The 12841-nt window shown below is 39.7% G+C and overlaps 1 protein-coding gene across 1 annotated transcript; it reads left to right on the forward strand.

The window, feature by feature from the left end:
• The first annotated feature begins 444 nt into the window (after positions 1 to 444).
• Positions 445 to 10234, forward strand: mesd (mesoderm development LRP chaperone). Its single transcript, XM_028792467.2, has 3 exons — positions 445 to 647; positions 2796 to 3028; positions 9292 to 10234. Exons 1-3 carry the CDS (start codon positions 486 to 488, stop codon positions 9554 to 9556), a joined length of 660 nt encoding a protein of 219 aa, XP_028648300.1. The 5' UTR covers positions 445 to 485; the 3' UTR covers positions 9557 to 10234.
• The last annotated feature ends 2607 nt before the right edge of the window (positions 10235 to 12841 follow it).

Raw genomic sequence — 12841 nt, forward strand, 5'->3', positions numbered from 1 at the left:
AACCTTTAATTCAAACACATTAAAGATATTCGTCAATATGAAACGTGTCTCAGCTTTCATGTGTCAAAAAAGAATTACAGAGCTTTACACAGAGAGACAACATGTAATTAATTAATTGGAAAAGTCATTTAATGCATAATTGTGATTTGTCATAATTAAATGCTGAGGAGTCAAAATTTCATTTTAGGTATCTAAAACAGAACTGTGGCTAGTCGGAGATCTAATTTTAGATATGCACATTTTAATATCGACTAGTCCACATATAGATTATTTCAGTTAGGGTCTTACACTGCAACAACCTTTTCACGTCTCTGCCTTCTCGCTGGAAGTAACGCCCCGCCCCTCGTGACTCGTTTGAAAAAGTCTTTCCCGCCCCACGTCTAGACTCCGCCCATTTTATGTGCCGACGTGTTATTGGTCGCGTCCGTCACGTCAATTTATGACGTTTCATATACCGGCCAGTTAGTGTGCAACACTTGGAAATCATGGCGTCGCGCAGCAATTGGGTCTGCGTGTTTCTGCTCTTTTCTGTTACGGCGACGTTCCTAACTGCAGCGCAAAGTAATAAAAATGAAAAAAGCAAAAAGAAAAAGGACATCAGAGATTATAACGATGCTGATATGGCCAGACTACTGGAAGAGTGGGAGGTAGGCTGTCTGTCTGATTATGTCTATTGTGAACAGAAGGCAATTGCATCGACTGAATTTGAAAGTATTGGCAATGTATATTTTTATCCGATTTACTTTAATTACATTCTGTGAAATCTGTTTTTAGAATGGTCAGTGAAGGGTGAGCGCATATTAGAAAAAAAGAATGGCGAATACTGTTTCTCAAACTCTTTCCTTTTATCTGCTGGCTTAAAATAAGTTGTTAAAAGAACATTGTCGTGAAAGGACAAATGATTAAAACCGAAAATGGGTTTTTGTATATTTTCTATATTAAAGAAGGTTATGTTGCCAATCCTCAATCCCAGGAGTGTCGCACTTTGTTCATAGGAGTCCACAGTGGCCGGCTGATCGTTTCTAGTAGTTTATTATTTAGAATAATCCAATTGCTGTTAATAAAATGGATGATTACTCAAATTACCTATAAAGGGTAGAATGTGTTTGATTTGCTTAAACAGCGTCCTGGTGCTCTCATTCTAACATGCTACATAACGGCACGGACGGCTAGTACCCTTTTTTATTATCGATTTTCTTTTTTAAGATTAGGCACCCAAAGGGGACATTAACATTAGGGACCAAGAGGCAGCTATGCTCCACCCCGACTAACTTTAAGGTTAGTACAGTATTTGTGGTTGGGGTAGGTCAGTCTAATAATTTAAACCCAAAAAAATTAAGCAACCGGGGCGACGGCCCCACCGATTTGCGTGACGATAATAGTGCCGTCCGTTTAGTACCCAAAGTTGCTGTTGGTTTGCTGGCAGTTTACGTATGGCAGTTACTTGCGAGTTAATAAACCCTGATTATGAATGTCGGTTGACTGTAAGCAGCCATCCCTTTTCTAAACCTTCCACACGTTGAAGAGGGTTGTGGGGAAGATGGAGCCTATCAGGGCATGACTCGGGGACAATCCGTGGGCAGGGTGCCAGTCCATTACAGGGTGAACACACAGATGCTAGGACTTAATTTGGTATTGCCATTCCCCCTGACCTTCGTGTCTTTGGACTGGAGGTGGAAACCATGAAGACTCCACACAGGGAGAACACCAGACTTGAACCTTGGTCTAGTGTTGTAGGGCAGCAGCTCAACCACCATGCTGCCCTCAGTTAGGGGTTTAGCACCTTTAAAATTGAGTGAATTAAAGTCACATTTACATTTTATTTGCTTATTTGAAGCTACTCCCAAAAGAGATCAACATAATCGGGTAAGCATCGGTGTAGGGGACTGTTTAGGACCAAGCATTATAGGACAAAAAAAATCCAACATTGATCATCACTAGTGAAGAGCTCCGAACAAAATACAAGCTAGTAACAATTCCTAGGTTATAAAACCAAGTTAAAAATTCACCAAACAAGAGAGCCTTCAAACGCATCTTGAACACACAAAGGGGGGCAGCCTGTTCACTGGGCAGGTGCGACACTTGAAAAGATGCCATTCATCAGCAGGCCTGAGTGGTAAAGAACAGGCACAGGACCTCGCTGGTGTCCCCATATATATAATACTGGTGCTGCCCTGCTGACTACTCTGTAGGCAAGCATCAGGGATTTGAACTTCATGTGTGCTGCTATAATGTAGTGATCTGAAAAGAGGAGTGACGTGTGCCCCATTGAGTTCGTTGAACACCAGACGTCCTGCTGCATTTTGAGTCCTCTGCAGCAGCTTGGTGACACTTGATGTGTGCAGATTTAGTATTGATTAACGTCAAACACATCGGTGCGCCTTAAACTGCTGGATGTTTGTGCAGTAAAACGCTGCTTTATCATGTAGGCTCCATTTTAATAGTTAAAGATTAGATTTAGGTAGATTTTAATAGTATGTATATTGGTAAACTAATATGTATTGTTTATGTTTATTGTAAAAGTTAAAAATAATGACCTTTGTTTATTAAAAGGTAAATGTTAAAAATTAGTGAAACGCACAAGTAATCCAGGTTTAACTTGTAGTTGTTTTAATATTAACCCATTCTGTACATTGACCTCTTAAAACCAGTGACCAAATGGTGCCTCACGAGGAAGTGTGATTGTGTGCTGTTACTAATTAAACATCCTTAACTCCACAGACCGTACATTCTAACACAGTCACGGAAAGCTTTCAGCATACTAACATGTACTGCGTGCTTTACATTTTCAACAGAAAGATGATGATATCGAAGAAGGTGATCTCCCAGAGCATAAGAGATCTCCACCGCCAATTGACTTTTCTAAAATTGATCCTAAACAACCAGAAGAACTCCTAAAATTATCTAAAAAGGGGAGAACATTGATGATGTTTGCAACCATCTCGGGTGAACCCACAGAAAAGGAAACGGAAGAGATCAGTAGTCTGTGGCAAGGCAGCTTGTTTAATGCCAATTATGATGTCCAAAGGTAAGGGGAAATTTAGTATGTGTACATGGATATATTTACACACACACACTCTCAATGTAGTAAACCCTTTATCTGCCAATTTATTAAAGGGTCAAATGTAACTTTATTTATATATGTATTTTTAAGATATTTACAGAGTGACGATGCGTAGCATGTTGATTAGCACATTCAAGAAAAAATGTCACTGTTCTGTACATGTGACAATGACCCAATCAAGCTCTATATCCGTATATTATACATTCAGTACATCCTGATAGTATTCCCAGCGCATCACTTTTTCCACATTTTGTTATGTTACAGCCTTATTCCAAAATGGATTAAATTCATTTTTTTCCTCAGAATTCTACACACAACACCCCATGTGTTCACAGCCTTTGCCATGAAGCTCCAAATTGAGCTCAGGTGCCTCCTGTTTCCCCTGATCATCCTTGAGATGTTTCTGCAGCTTCATTGGAGTCCACCTGTGGTAAATTCAGTTGACTGGACATGATTTGGAAAGGCACACACCTGTCTATAGAAGGTCCCACAGTTGACAGTTCATGTCACAGCACAAACCAAGCATGAAGTCAAAGGAATTGTCTGTAGACCTCCGAGACAGGATTGTCTCGAGGCACAAATCTGGGGAAGGTTACAGAAAAATGTCTGCTGCTTTGAAGGTCCCAATGAGCACAGTGGCCTCCATCATCCATAAGTGAAAGAAGTTCGAAACCACCAGGACTCTTCCTAGAGCTGGCCGGCCATCTAAACTGAGCGATCGGGGGAGAAAGGCCTTAGTCAAGGAGGTGATCATGAACCTGATGGTCACTCTGTCAGAGCTCCAGAGGTCCTCTGTGGAGAGAGGAGAACCTTCCAGAAGGACAACCATCTCTGCAGCAATCCACCAATCAGGCCTGTATGGTAGAGTGGCCAGACGGAAGCCACTCCTTAGTAAAAGGCACATGGCAGCCCGCCTGGAGTTTGCTAAAAGGCACCTGAAGGACTCTCAGACCATGAGAAAGAAAATTCTCTGGTCAGATGAGACAAAGATTGAACTCTTTGGTGTGAATGCCAGGCGTTATGTTTGGAGGAAACCAGGCACCGCTCATCACCAGGCCAATACCATCCCTACAGTGAAGCATGGTGGTGGCAGCATCATGCTGTGGGGATGTTTTTCAGTGGCAGGGACTGGGAGACTAGTCAGGATAAAGGGAAAGATGACTGCAGCAATGTACAGAGACATCCTGGATGAAAACCTGCTCCAGAGCGCTCTTGACCTCAGACTGGGGCGACGGTTCATCTTTCAGCAGGACAACGACCCTAAGCACACAGCCAAGATATCAAAGGAGTGGCTTCAGGACAACTCTGTGAATGTCCTTGAGTGGCCCAGCCAGAGCCCAGACTTGAATCTGATTGAACATCTCTGGAGAGATCTTAAAATGGCTGTGCACCGACGCTTCCCATCCAACCTGATGGAGCTTGAGAGGTGCTGCAAAGAGGAATGGACGAAACTGGCCAAGGATAGGTGTGCCAAGCTTGTGGCATCATATTCAACAAGACTTGAGGCTGGAATTGCTTCCAAAGGTGCATCGACAAAGTATTGAGCAAAGGCTGTGAATACTTATGGACGTGGGATTTCTCAGTTTGTTTTATTTAATAAATTTGCAAAAACCTCCAAGTAAACTTTTTTCACGTTGTCATTATGGGGTGTTGTGTGCAGAATTCTGAGGAAAAAAATGAATTTAATCCATTTTGGAATAAGGCTGTAACATAACAAAATGTGGAAAAAGTGATGCGCTGGGAATACTTTCTGGATGCACTGTACACACTAGCTATGTAAGCTCAGGGTCCAAGAAACTATTGAATTAGAAAGAAAAAAAAATTGAAATGTAGAGATGTCAGGTAATTGAAAGGGATGACTGTGGGCGTCTCTCTCCTAGGAGGATACGTTTTGCTGATGTGCTGGCCTCGCTTCTGTATTAGTGGTTAAGTGAGTGACATTCTTTGGATGTTTCATTTTGCTGGCATGCTTGCCTTGCTTGTGTATCCTTGGAGATGGAGGCCTTACCCTGACTCTGCCTCTCACTTCTGGGCTGTTCAGACAGACAGAATGACACACTTCCATGTGTAGACGTTTGTATACAAGATGGCTGTGTGTGTGTGTGTGTGTGTATATATATATATATATATATATATATATATATATATATATATATATATATATATATATATAGACTAGGGGGGCAAGCCCCCCTGGTGCCTTTGGCTCCCAACCCCCAATTGTGGCCAGAATATTAGTAAAATCATCTGTAAATGTACAAAAGAAAAATTATTTTGAGTCAAAATTCTATAAATAAGTAAAAGAGAAATTAATTATTTAACAGAGTAAAAAATCACGAAATGAGTAAAGAATATTTACTCTCTTACCGATTGGAGTATTCCCGTTAAACTGTGGACCAGTGTGCTCGATGAGTATTTATAAGAGACTAAATAAACTATCCATTTGTTAAATAATAGGAAAAATCACGTGAAAACTAAAGTGGTATGCAATGGGTCATCATAACTCATCCTTCAGCTAACAAAATCACCTAAATACAAACATTGGTGTTCTGAATAGGTCATTTTGTTTTTTAATAGTTTGTTCCTGTGAAAGAAAGTTTACTTGATCAAAAATGAAAACCATGACTGTCTTGATATTAAAAAACACAACTTTCTTGATATTTTAGTTTTATAATTTAAAAACAGAATAAGAATCTGAAAATCTAACAACATAACATTAAAGTTCGATAAATTCTGAAAGGAATGACACCAAACATATATATGTAGGTTTCAAAATCGGCACGATTTAAAGCGCGACATAAAAAGTCACATAAAATCGTTGCACTTTTAAGATAAGAAATGTAATGCAGGACATTTTCCGCGGATAACATTAGACACCGAAGGAGATCTTGATATGCCATTTGTATTAAAACAGTTTCCCAGTAGACTAGCTTTTGCGGACAATTAACAAATCACAAGGACAAACATTTGAAAAAGTCATTTTATTTTTTAGGGAGAAAGAAACAAAATTCACTCACAGGCAAGTTATATGTTGCGTTGTGACGATGAAAGTCCAAACACGGAATCAAAATTCAATGCGATATTGACTAGAAGTTACTTCAAAAAATTGTTTTTACACTTTCACTGTAAAACTTCAGTAAGTTTTAAAAAGGATTTGCATGTTCATTTCAAAGCCAAACAGAACAAAATCATATAACTCAACAAATACCTCTAATACAACATGAAACATAGTTTTCTTTCAGTTTATTATATTTTACTATTTTTTTACTATGGTTAATTACTTGCTGTAATGTAAAATAGTTAGTTCTATTAGGCATATGTAACAATTCCCATGAAAATAACAATCTGTTTAAACTGTACATCCGCTTCCCCATACGCAAGCAACAGAGTTGTGAATAGCACCCGCCAGGGGGTTGGCAAGCGAAGTGAGCAGGGGGCAGAACTCCCTTGTGTGTGTTTATATATGTATATTAAATATGTGTGATATATAATCTATATCTCCAATACAATTTGGTTTGCTGGGTTTTATCTATTCCTTTAATTAACACTGCAGGGCAGTACCAGATGCCGTTTTTTGCTGTTCTGAAATGTCTGTTTTTATTTTTTTCCTTTTATTATTAGGCATTTTCAGGAAACTACAAAATGAGTTTTAGGCAAACAAAATACTTGTTGACAAATACTGTACACAGCACGCAGTAACTTAAGATTCTTGCTTGTTTCCCTATTTATGAAGTGTACGTGGTTGTCTCTGTTTTAGCTATATGGTGCTCAACACTTGCATTATGGGTATTTTTAACTGTTTTTGTTAGCATTGGTAAAAGTTCTACTGTAAAATGATTTAGTTTGAAACAGTCTGACACTGCCGCATCTTGTTAACGACTTGACGGAATGACTTTATATTAAATAGTAAATTTGAAGATCTTTTTTATTTTTTGAGTATTCCTTTTTAACTGGAGTACGTTTTTAGTAGTGACTTTCTTCAAATTTCAGGTTCCTTTAATACAGGGGTTCCCAAACTTTTCAGCTCACGACCCCCCAAAATAACCGTGCCAGTGACTCGTGACCCCCACTATCCTCGGAAGTGGTTAAAATATACAAATGTTGCGCGCAACGGTGCACATGCGCCAATAGGCCTATCCAAACGTGAGAATGACAACACGAAAGAACACAATGGTCTAACAACCATATAATTTTTTTTAATAGTAATTTACTCATTTGTTTAATTTCAACAAAATATCTTATCCAAACAAGAGCATGACAACAAAAAAGAACATAACGCTCTAACAACCATATAACTTTTTTCATCCAGCTCAGAAAACATATCAATCCTTCCTATTTCAACTCGCTCAGTCCAGCGCTCAAGTTTTCTCTTGAATGCGTGGATTTTATCATTTAGCGAAATTATGTGTGTGTTCTCACCTTGAAATGACATATTAAGTCCATTCAGTTTTTCAAATATGCAAGCCAAATACGCTAGCCTTGTTAACCAGTCAGGATCAGTGAGGTGATCAGCGAGCTGGGACCCATGCTCCATCAGAAATAAGCGCACTTCGTCCCGCAGCTCAAACAGGCGGCAGAGCACATTCCCTTGCGAAAGCCACCTGATTTCTGTATGGAAAAGCAAGCACTCCTGCTCCGATCGCAGTTCGTTACAGAGAGTGGCAAACAGTCTGATATTGAGTGGATGCGCTTTTATATTGTTGACCATTTTTATCGAAGTCTCAAGAACACGTTTAAGTTCTGGGTCAAGTGTTTTGCTTGCAAGAGCTTCTCTGTGTATAATACAATGCGTGAATTTTACGTGAGGCGCCACTTGTAAGACTCTTGCTTTAAGCATCGCTCCAGCACCGTCTGTACACACACCGACGCACTCACTCCAAGAGAGTCTGATGGCTTTTTAATTTGCATGTTTTTTTTAAATGTAACTAGCTACTAGTTTTTATCTTTTGTTAGTTATGGATAAAATGTTATTTCTAAAAAATTAAATTAATTTCTAAAAAGTTTTAAAAAAGTATTTGATTTCTTGGAAATCATCTTGGGAACCACTGCTAATAACTGCCATTTTGAAAAGATGGAACCATCCACCACGTTTGTTGTTCAGTAGTTCTTTGTGAAAATTATTTTAAACTTTAAGTTACTAAAAGTTTAGGAAGGGAAATGCTCTCCTTTCATATCCTACCTTGAACTGCATATCTCCATTTAGCCCACTGTCGGGCAACCGGTGTGCAGTGCGCCGTGGAATTTTCTAGGGGCGCCGCAAAAACTTTTGTAAAATATTTAAAATTGCTAGTGTTTTTGAACTTTTGGTTGATTAAAAAGATAATGTTTAAAAAATATATATTGGAAAAACAGATAACGGTTAATCAGATTGTTGAATAAACGAATGTATTTATTTTGAATGCAGGTTAACATTTTCGCTGTTCGCCATTCAACATTATATCAACACCAGCGGTGTCAAAAACACATCTCGTGAGACTTAAAAGTCTCGTCGTTAGAAGATCTCGCTCACTGTACAGATAGAAGAAGGCGGAGCAAATATAGAACGAGAAAATACGAACGCTACGTTTCGGCTCTTGCCGACGAGAGAGTATCGCTGTAGCTGCAGCTCTTACCACTTAATCGTCTGAGTATTACTATGGAAAAATTAACCTTATTTTCACTCTGACACCGCTGATCAACACAGTAAACTTTGTAAACTCAGTGACCTTTTCCAGTTTACCATTTGGAAGCTCTTAATTTCCGTAAGTGTTGAAAAACCATGCTCACAGAAGATAAGTCTAAGAAACGCAAGAGACTTCAAGTGATCGACAAGGAAATGCGCGCCTGTCTTTCGAAAATTGATCCTCGCATCAATCTCATATGTGCTGAAAAATAATCTCAATGTTCACATTAATTAAATTTTAAGATTTATGCTTTGATTCCTTTTTATTAATAAAAGTCTTTCAAACTTGTAAAATTAACTTTTTATTGGCGATTGTCCATAGATTGTGCCGTCACAACTAAATTTATGGGCAGTCCCTCAGGTGCGCCGCGAAAGAAAATTTTTGGACTTAGTGCGCCGCAACTCGAAAAAGGTTGCCTTTCGCTGATTTAGCCGTATGAACTTTCAGTGCTCTCGTCTCTATGATGTCTTCTCAGTGTGACTCGTATTCGTTCTTCCATGCGGTGTTCTTGTTTGATTAACGTGCCCGTTTAAATTTTTTATTTATTTATTTTTTTTATTTTAGATTTGTTGTCGGTTCCAATCGAGTCATATTCATGTTACGGGATGGGAGTTACGCCTGGGAGATCAAGGACTTCCTTACTAACCAGGAGCGCTGCGCCGATGTCACTGTGGAGGGTCAGGTGTACCCTGGGAAAGGGGCAACCAAAAAAGGCAAACGGCATGAAAGTGACCTCAACGAGATCAATCCAGAGAAAAAGAAGAAGAAAAATTCAAAAACGTCGGGCAAAGAAACCAACCAGGCCAGTAAACAGAATGTAGAGTTGTAGTTTGTAGAGTGGAGAGTGATCTTCTGTGATGTCTTTGCCAAATCTTTCTTTTATCATCATAAAGTGTTCATTTGGGAAAAAAAACTTTTTCTCCTGAAGAATAAACTCGGAAGGTGAAAGATTTTGTGAAGCTCTCAAAGTCCGGGTTACCGTGAATGGTATTAAGGACATAAGGATGGATGTGTGTTTGTGTAAACTCTTATCAGAAAATTTACAAAAGTGTCGTCCCTTTAACCTCCAAGCAGAAATCCTAATTAAGTTTATTTTTTTTTTTTTTTATACCATTTAAATCTTTTACCGTTTTCATCCATTACACACCTCACACTGATTGATTGATTGATTATATTTTTCAATTAGTATTTCAAAGATTATACAAATGTAATTATTCAATGTTCAAGAAGACAAGAAAACTGGGCCTGTGTGATGTCTTTGTTGGTTTAGGCCTATTTGCTGTTAACATAATACCAAAAATGGACAGCTAATGTACAATAGTATGTATTGTAATGCCAGTATTTTTATAAGACTTGGAGTAGTACAAAAAATTACCGACAAAGAGAGTTGTCATCGGTTGTTTCTCTAAGGTGTGGCAAAAATTCTTTTCTAGTAGTTTCCTCCATTTTTGTTAAAATTTATATCTATCCCCCCCAACAAATTATGATAAATAAAATTTATTTTGCAGATTGTTTTAATCACTTAATTTATATCCAGCAGGCATATTATTAGTGTATCGATTTATTGTGTTCATTTTGTATAATAAATTTTTAACAATTGGATTCTGCGGATTCTGCAGTTGTTCTTCACGTGTGTTTAAAGCAGTGCGTGAATTATGAAAATGTTAAAAATCCACTTACAGTTATCTGCTTGATCTTTCTGTCCACTGATTTAAATGTCCTGGTTGTGGGAGCTGCATGGTCTTCAACCACAAAGCTTTACTGAGGGTAGAGTGGTCTGCCAGACGCATCATTTCAGGCAATCTCTCCTTCCTTCAAGCCGTATACAGTAAACTAGACTAGCCGTGTACGCCCGGGGTCCTAGAAACTATCGAAATCGTCAGGGGGGGGAAAAATTGAAATGTAGAGATGTTGGGTAATTGAAAGGAACGACTCTGGGCGTCTATCTCCTAGGAGGTTTTGTTTTGCCAATGTGCTCGCCTTGTTGCGGGGCTACATAATAATACGTATTTTTTTGTGTCTGTGCTGACTTGCATTTTGTTTTTGTCGTCCTGTTTTACTGTTGTGTGTAAGTAAATGTTGTCCCTGTAAGTCAAACGGGGAAAGATGATGACGGGAGACCGCAACCCCAAGATGGGAATTTCCTGTTTACTCAACCAATTACATCCGGGACATTGTTTTTAAGCAAGAGGAGTGGAAAAGGAGAGAGAGAGAAGAAAGGAGCCGCTTTACACATCCATTTTCCAACTCCTCACTTCCGTTCATTGTGCAATTCCACTGCTTGCTTTTTCAGTCCTCATCACGACAACCAGTGCAGAGAAACCTTGGGGTTTGGATTCCTATTAGCCATTGCTGAGGACTTAGATGGTGAGGTTATTTTGTATTTTCAGGAAGAAGCAAAATATCACTTCAGCCAATATTCAATTATCGATGGACTTTATTAGCTTTGGACTCATTTATCATTGATCTGTGTTTGTGTTTATTCATTTATTGTTTAGAGGCAAGGGAGGGTTTTTGTAAATATTGTATATCTGTGTGTTCATATAAATAATATATATATTGTAGCGGTTGGATGGGGGCTGTGTCCAGCCAGGACGCATGGAAGGACCAGGAGAGGGACTATGCCAATCCCGGACCACGAGAGGGCAGCCACCCTGGTTTGTATGGGGGCCACGGGAACTGAGCTTGGAAGCTCAACCCTGTAAGGACCCGTGGCCACCGCCATGGGGCGCCGAGACAATTAAGGAGCCCTGGATAGCAGCACTTCCGCCACACCCAGAAGTGCTGCAGGAAGATCGTCACAGGGCACCTGGAGCACATCTGGGTGGGTATAAATGAGGCCGCCTTCCTACAGTCCTTAGCCGGAGTCGTGAGGAAGAGGACAAAGCTCAGGAAGGAGGAACAGAAGCGGCGGAAGGAAGGAAGGGAGACCCATTGGAAGGCCCGGACTTAAGGGTGATTGGTGCAGGGGCACTGTGCGCTGTGTGGGACTGTTTTGTGACTGTAAATAGTGTAAGTAAATACGTGTGTGTTTGAACCATAGGTGTCTGTCTGTTTGTCTGTGTCTGGGCTGAACTTCCACTACAGTGGTGTGAAAAACTATTTGCCCCCTTCCTGATTTCTTATTCTTTTGAATGTTTGTCACACAAAATGTTTCTGATCATCAAACACATTTAACCATTAGTCAAATATAACACAAGTAAACACAAAATGCAGTTTGTAAATGGTGGTTTTTATTATTTAGGGAGAAACAAAAATCCAAACCTACATGGCCCTGTGTGAAAAAGTAATTGCCCCCTGAACCTAATAACTGGTTGGGCCACCCTTAGCAGCAATAACTGCAATCAAGCGTTTGCGATAACTTGCAATGAGTCTTTTACAGCGCTCTGGAGGAATTTTGGCCCACTCATCTTTGCAAAATTGTTGTAATTCAGCTTTATTTGAGGGTTTTCTAGCATGAACCGCCATTTTAAGGTCATGCCATAGCATCTCAATTGGATTCAGGTCAGGACTTTGACTAGGCCACTCCAAAGTCTTCATTTTGTTTTTCTTCAGCCATTCAGAGGTGGATTTGCTGGTGTGTTTTGGGTCATTGTCCTGTTGCAGCACCCAAGATCGCTTCAGCTTGAGTTGACGAACAGATGGCCGGACATTCTCCTTCAGGATTTTTTGGTAGACAGTAGAATTCATGGTTCCATCTATCACAGCAAGCCTTCCAGGTCCTGAAGCAGCAAAACAACCCCAGACCATCACACTACCACCACCATATTTTACTGTTGGTATGATGTTCTTTTTCTGAAATGCTGTGTTCCTTTTACGGCAGATGTAACGGGACATTTGCCTTCCAAAAAGTTCAACTTTTGACTCATCAGTCCACAAGGTATTTTCCCAAAAGTCTTGGCAATCATTGAGATGTTTCTTAGCAAAATTGAGACGAGCCCTAATGTTCTTTTGCTTAACAGTGGTTTGCGTCTTGGAAATCTGCCATGCAGGCCGTTTTTGCCCAGTCTCTTTCTTATGGTGGAGTCGTGAACACTGACCTTAATTGAGGCAAGTGAGGCCTGCAGTTCTTTAGACGTTGTCCTGGGGTCTTTTGTGACCTCTCGGATGAGTC

This window comes from Erpetoichthys calabaricus, chromosome 17 (genome assembly GCF_900747795.2).
Source record: "Erpetoichthys calabaricus chromosome 17, fErpCal1.3, whole genome shotgun sequence".
NCBI classification, from domain to species: Eukaryota; Metazoa; Chordata; class Cladistia; order Polypteriformes; family Polypteridae; genus Erpetoichthys; species Erpetoichthys calabaricus.

What these genes read in the sequence shown, in the direction of transcription:
- mesd (XM_028792467.2), top strand. Translation starts at nt 486, where the DNA reads ATGGCGTCGCGCAGCAATTGGGTCTGCGTGTTTCTGCTCTTTTCTGTT. An exon ending in GACTACTGGAAGAGTGGGAG is followed by an intron (nt 648 to 2,795) that starts GTAGGCTGTCTG and finishes CATTTTCAACAG; the next exon opens with AAAGATGATGATATCGAAGA. An exon ending in GCCAATTATGATGTCCAAAG is followed by an intron (nt 3,029 to 9,291) that starts GTAAGGGGAAAT and finishes TTTTTATTTTAG; the next exon opens with ATTTGTTGTCGGTTCCAATC.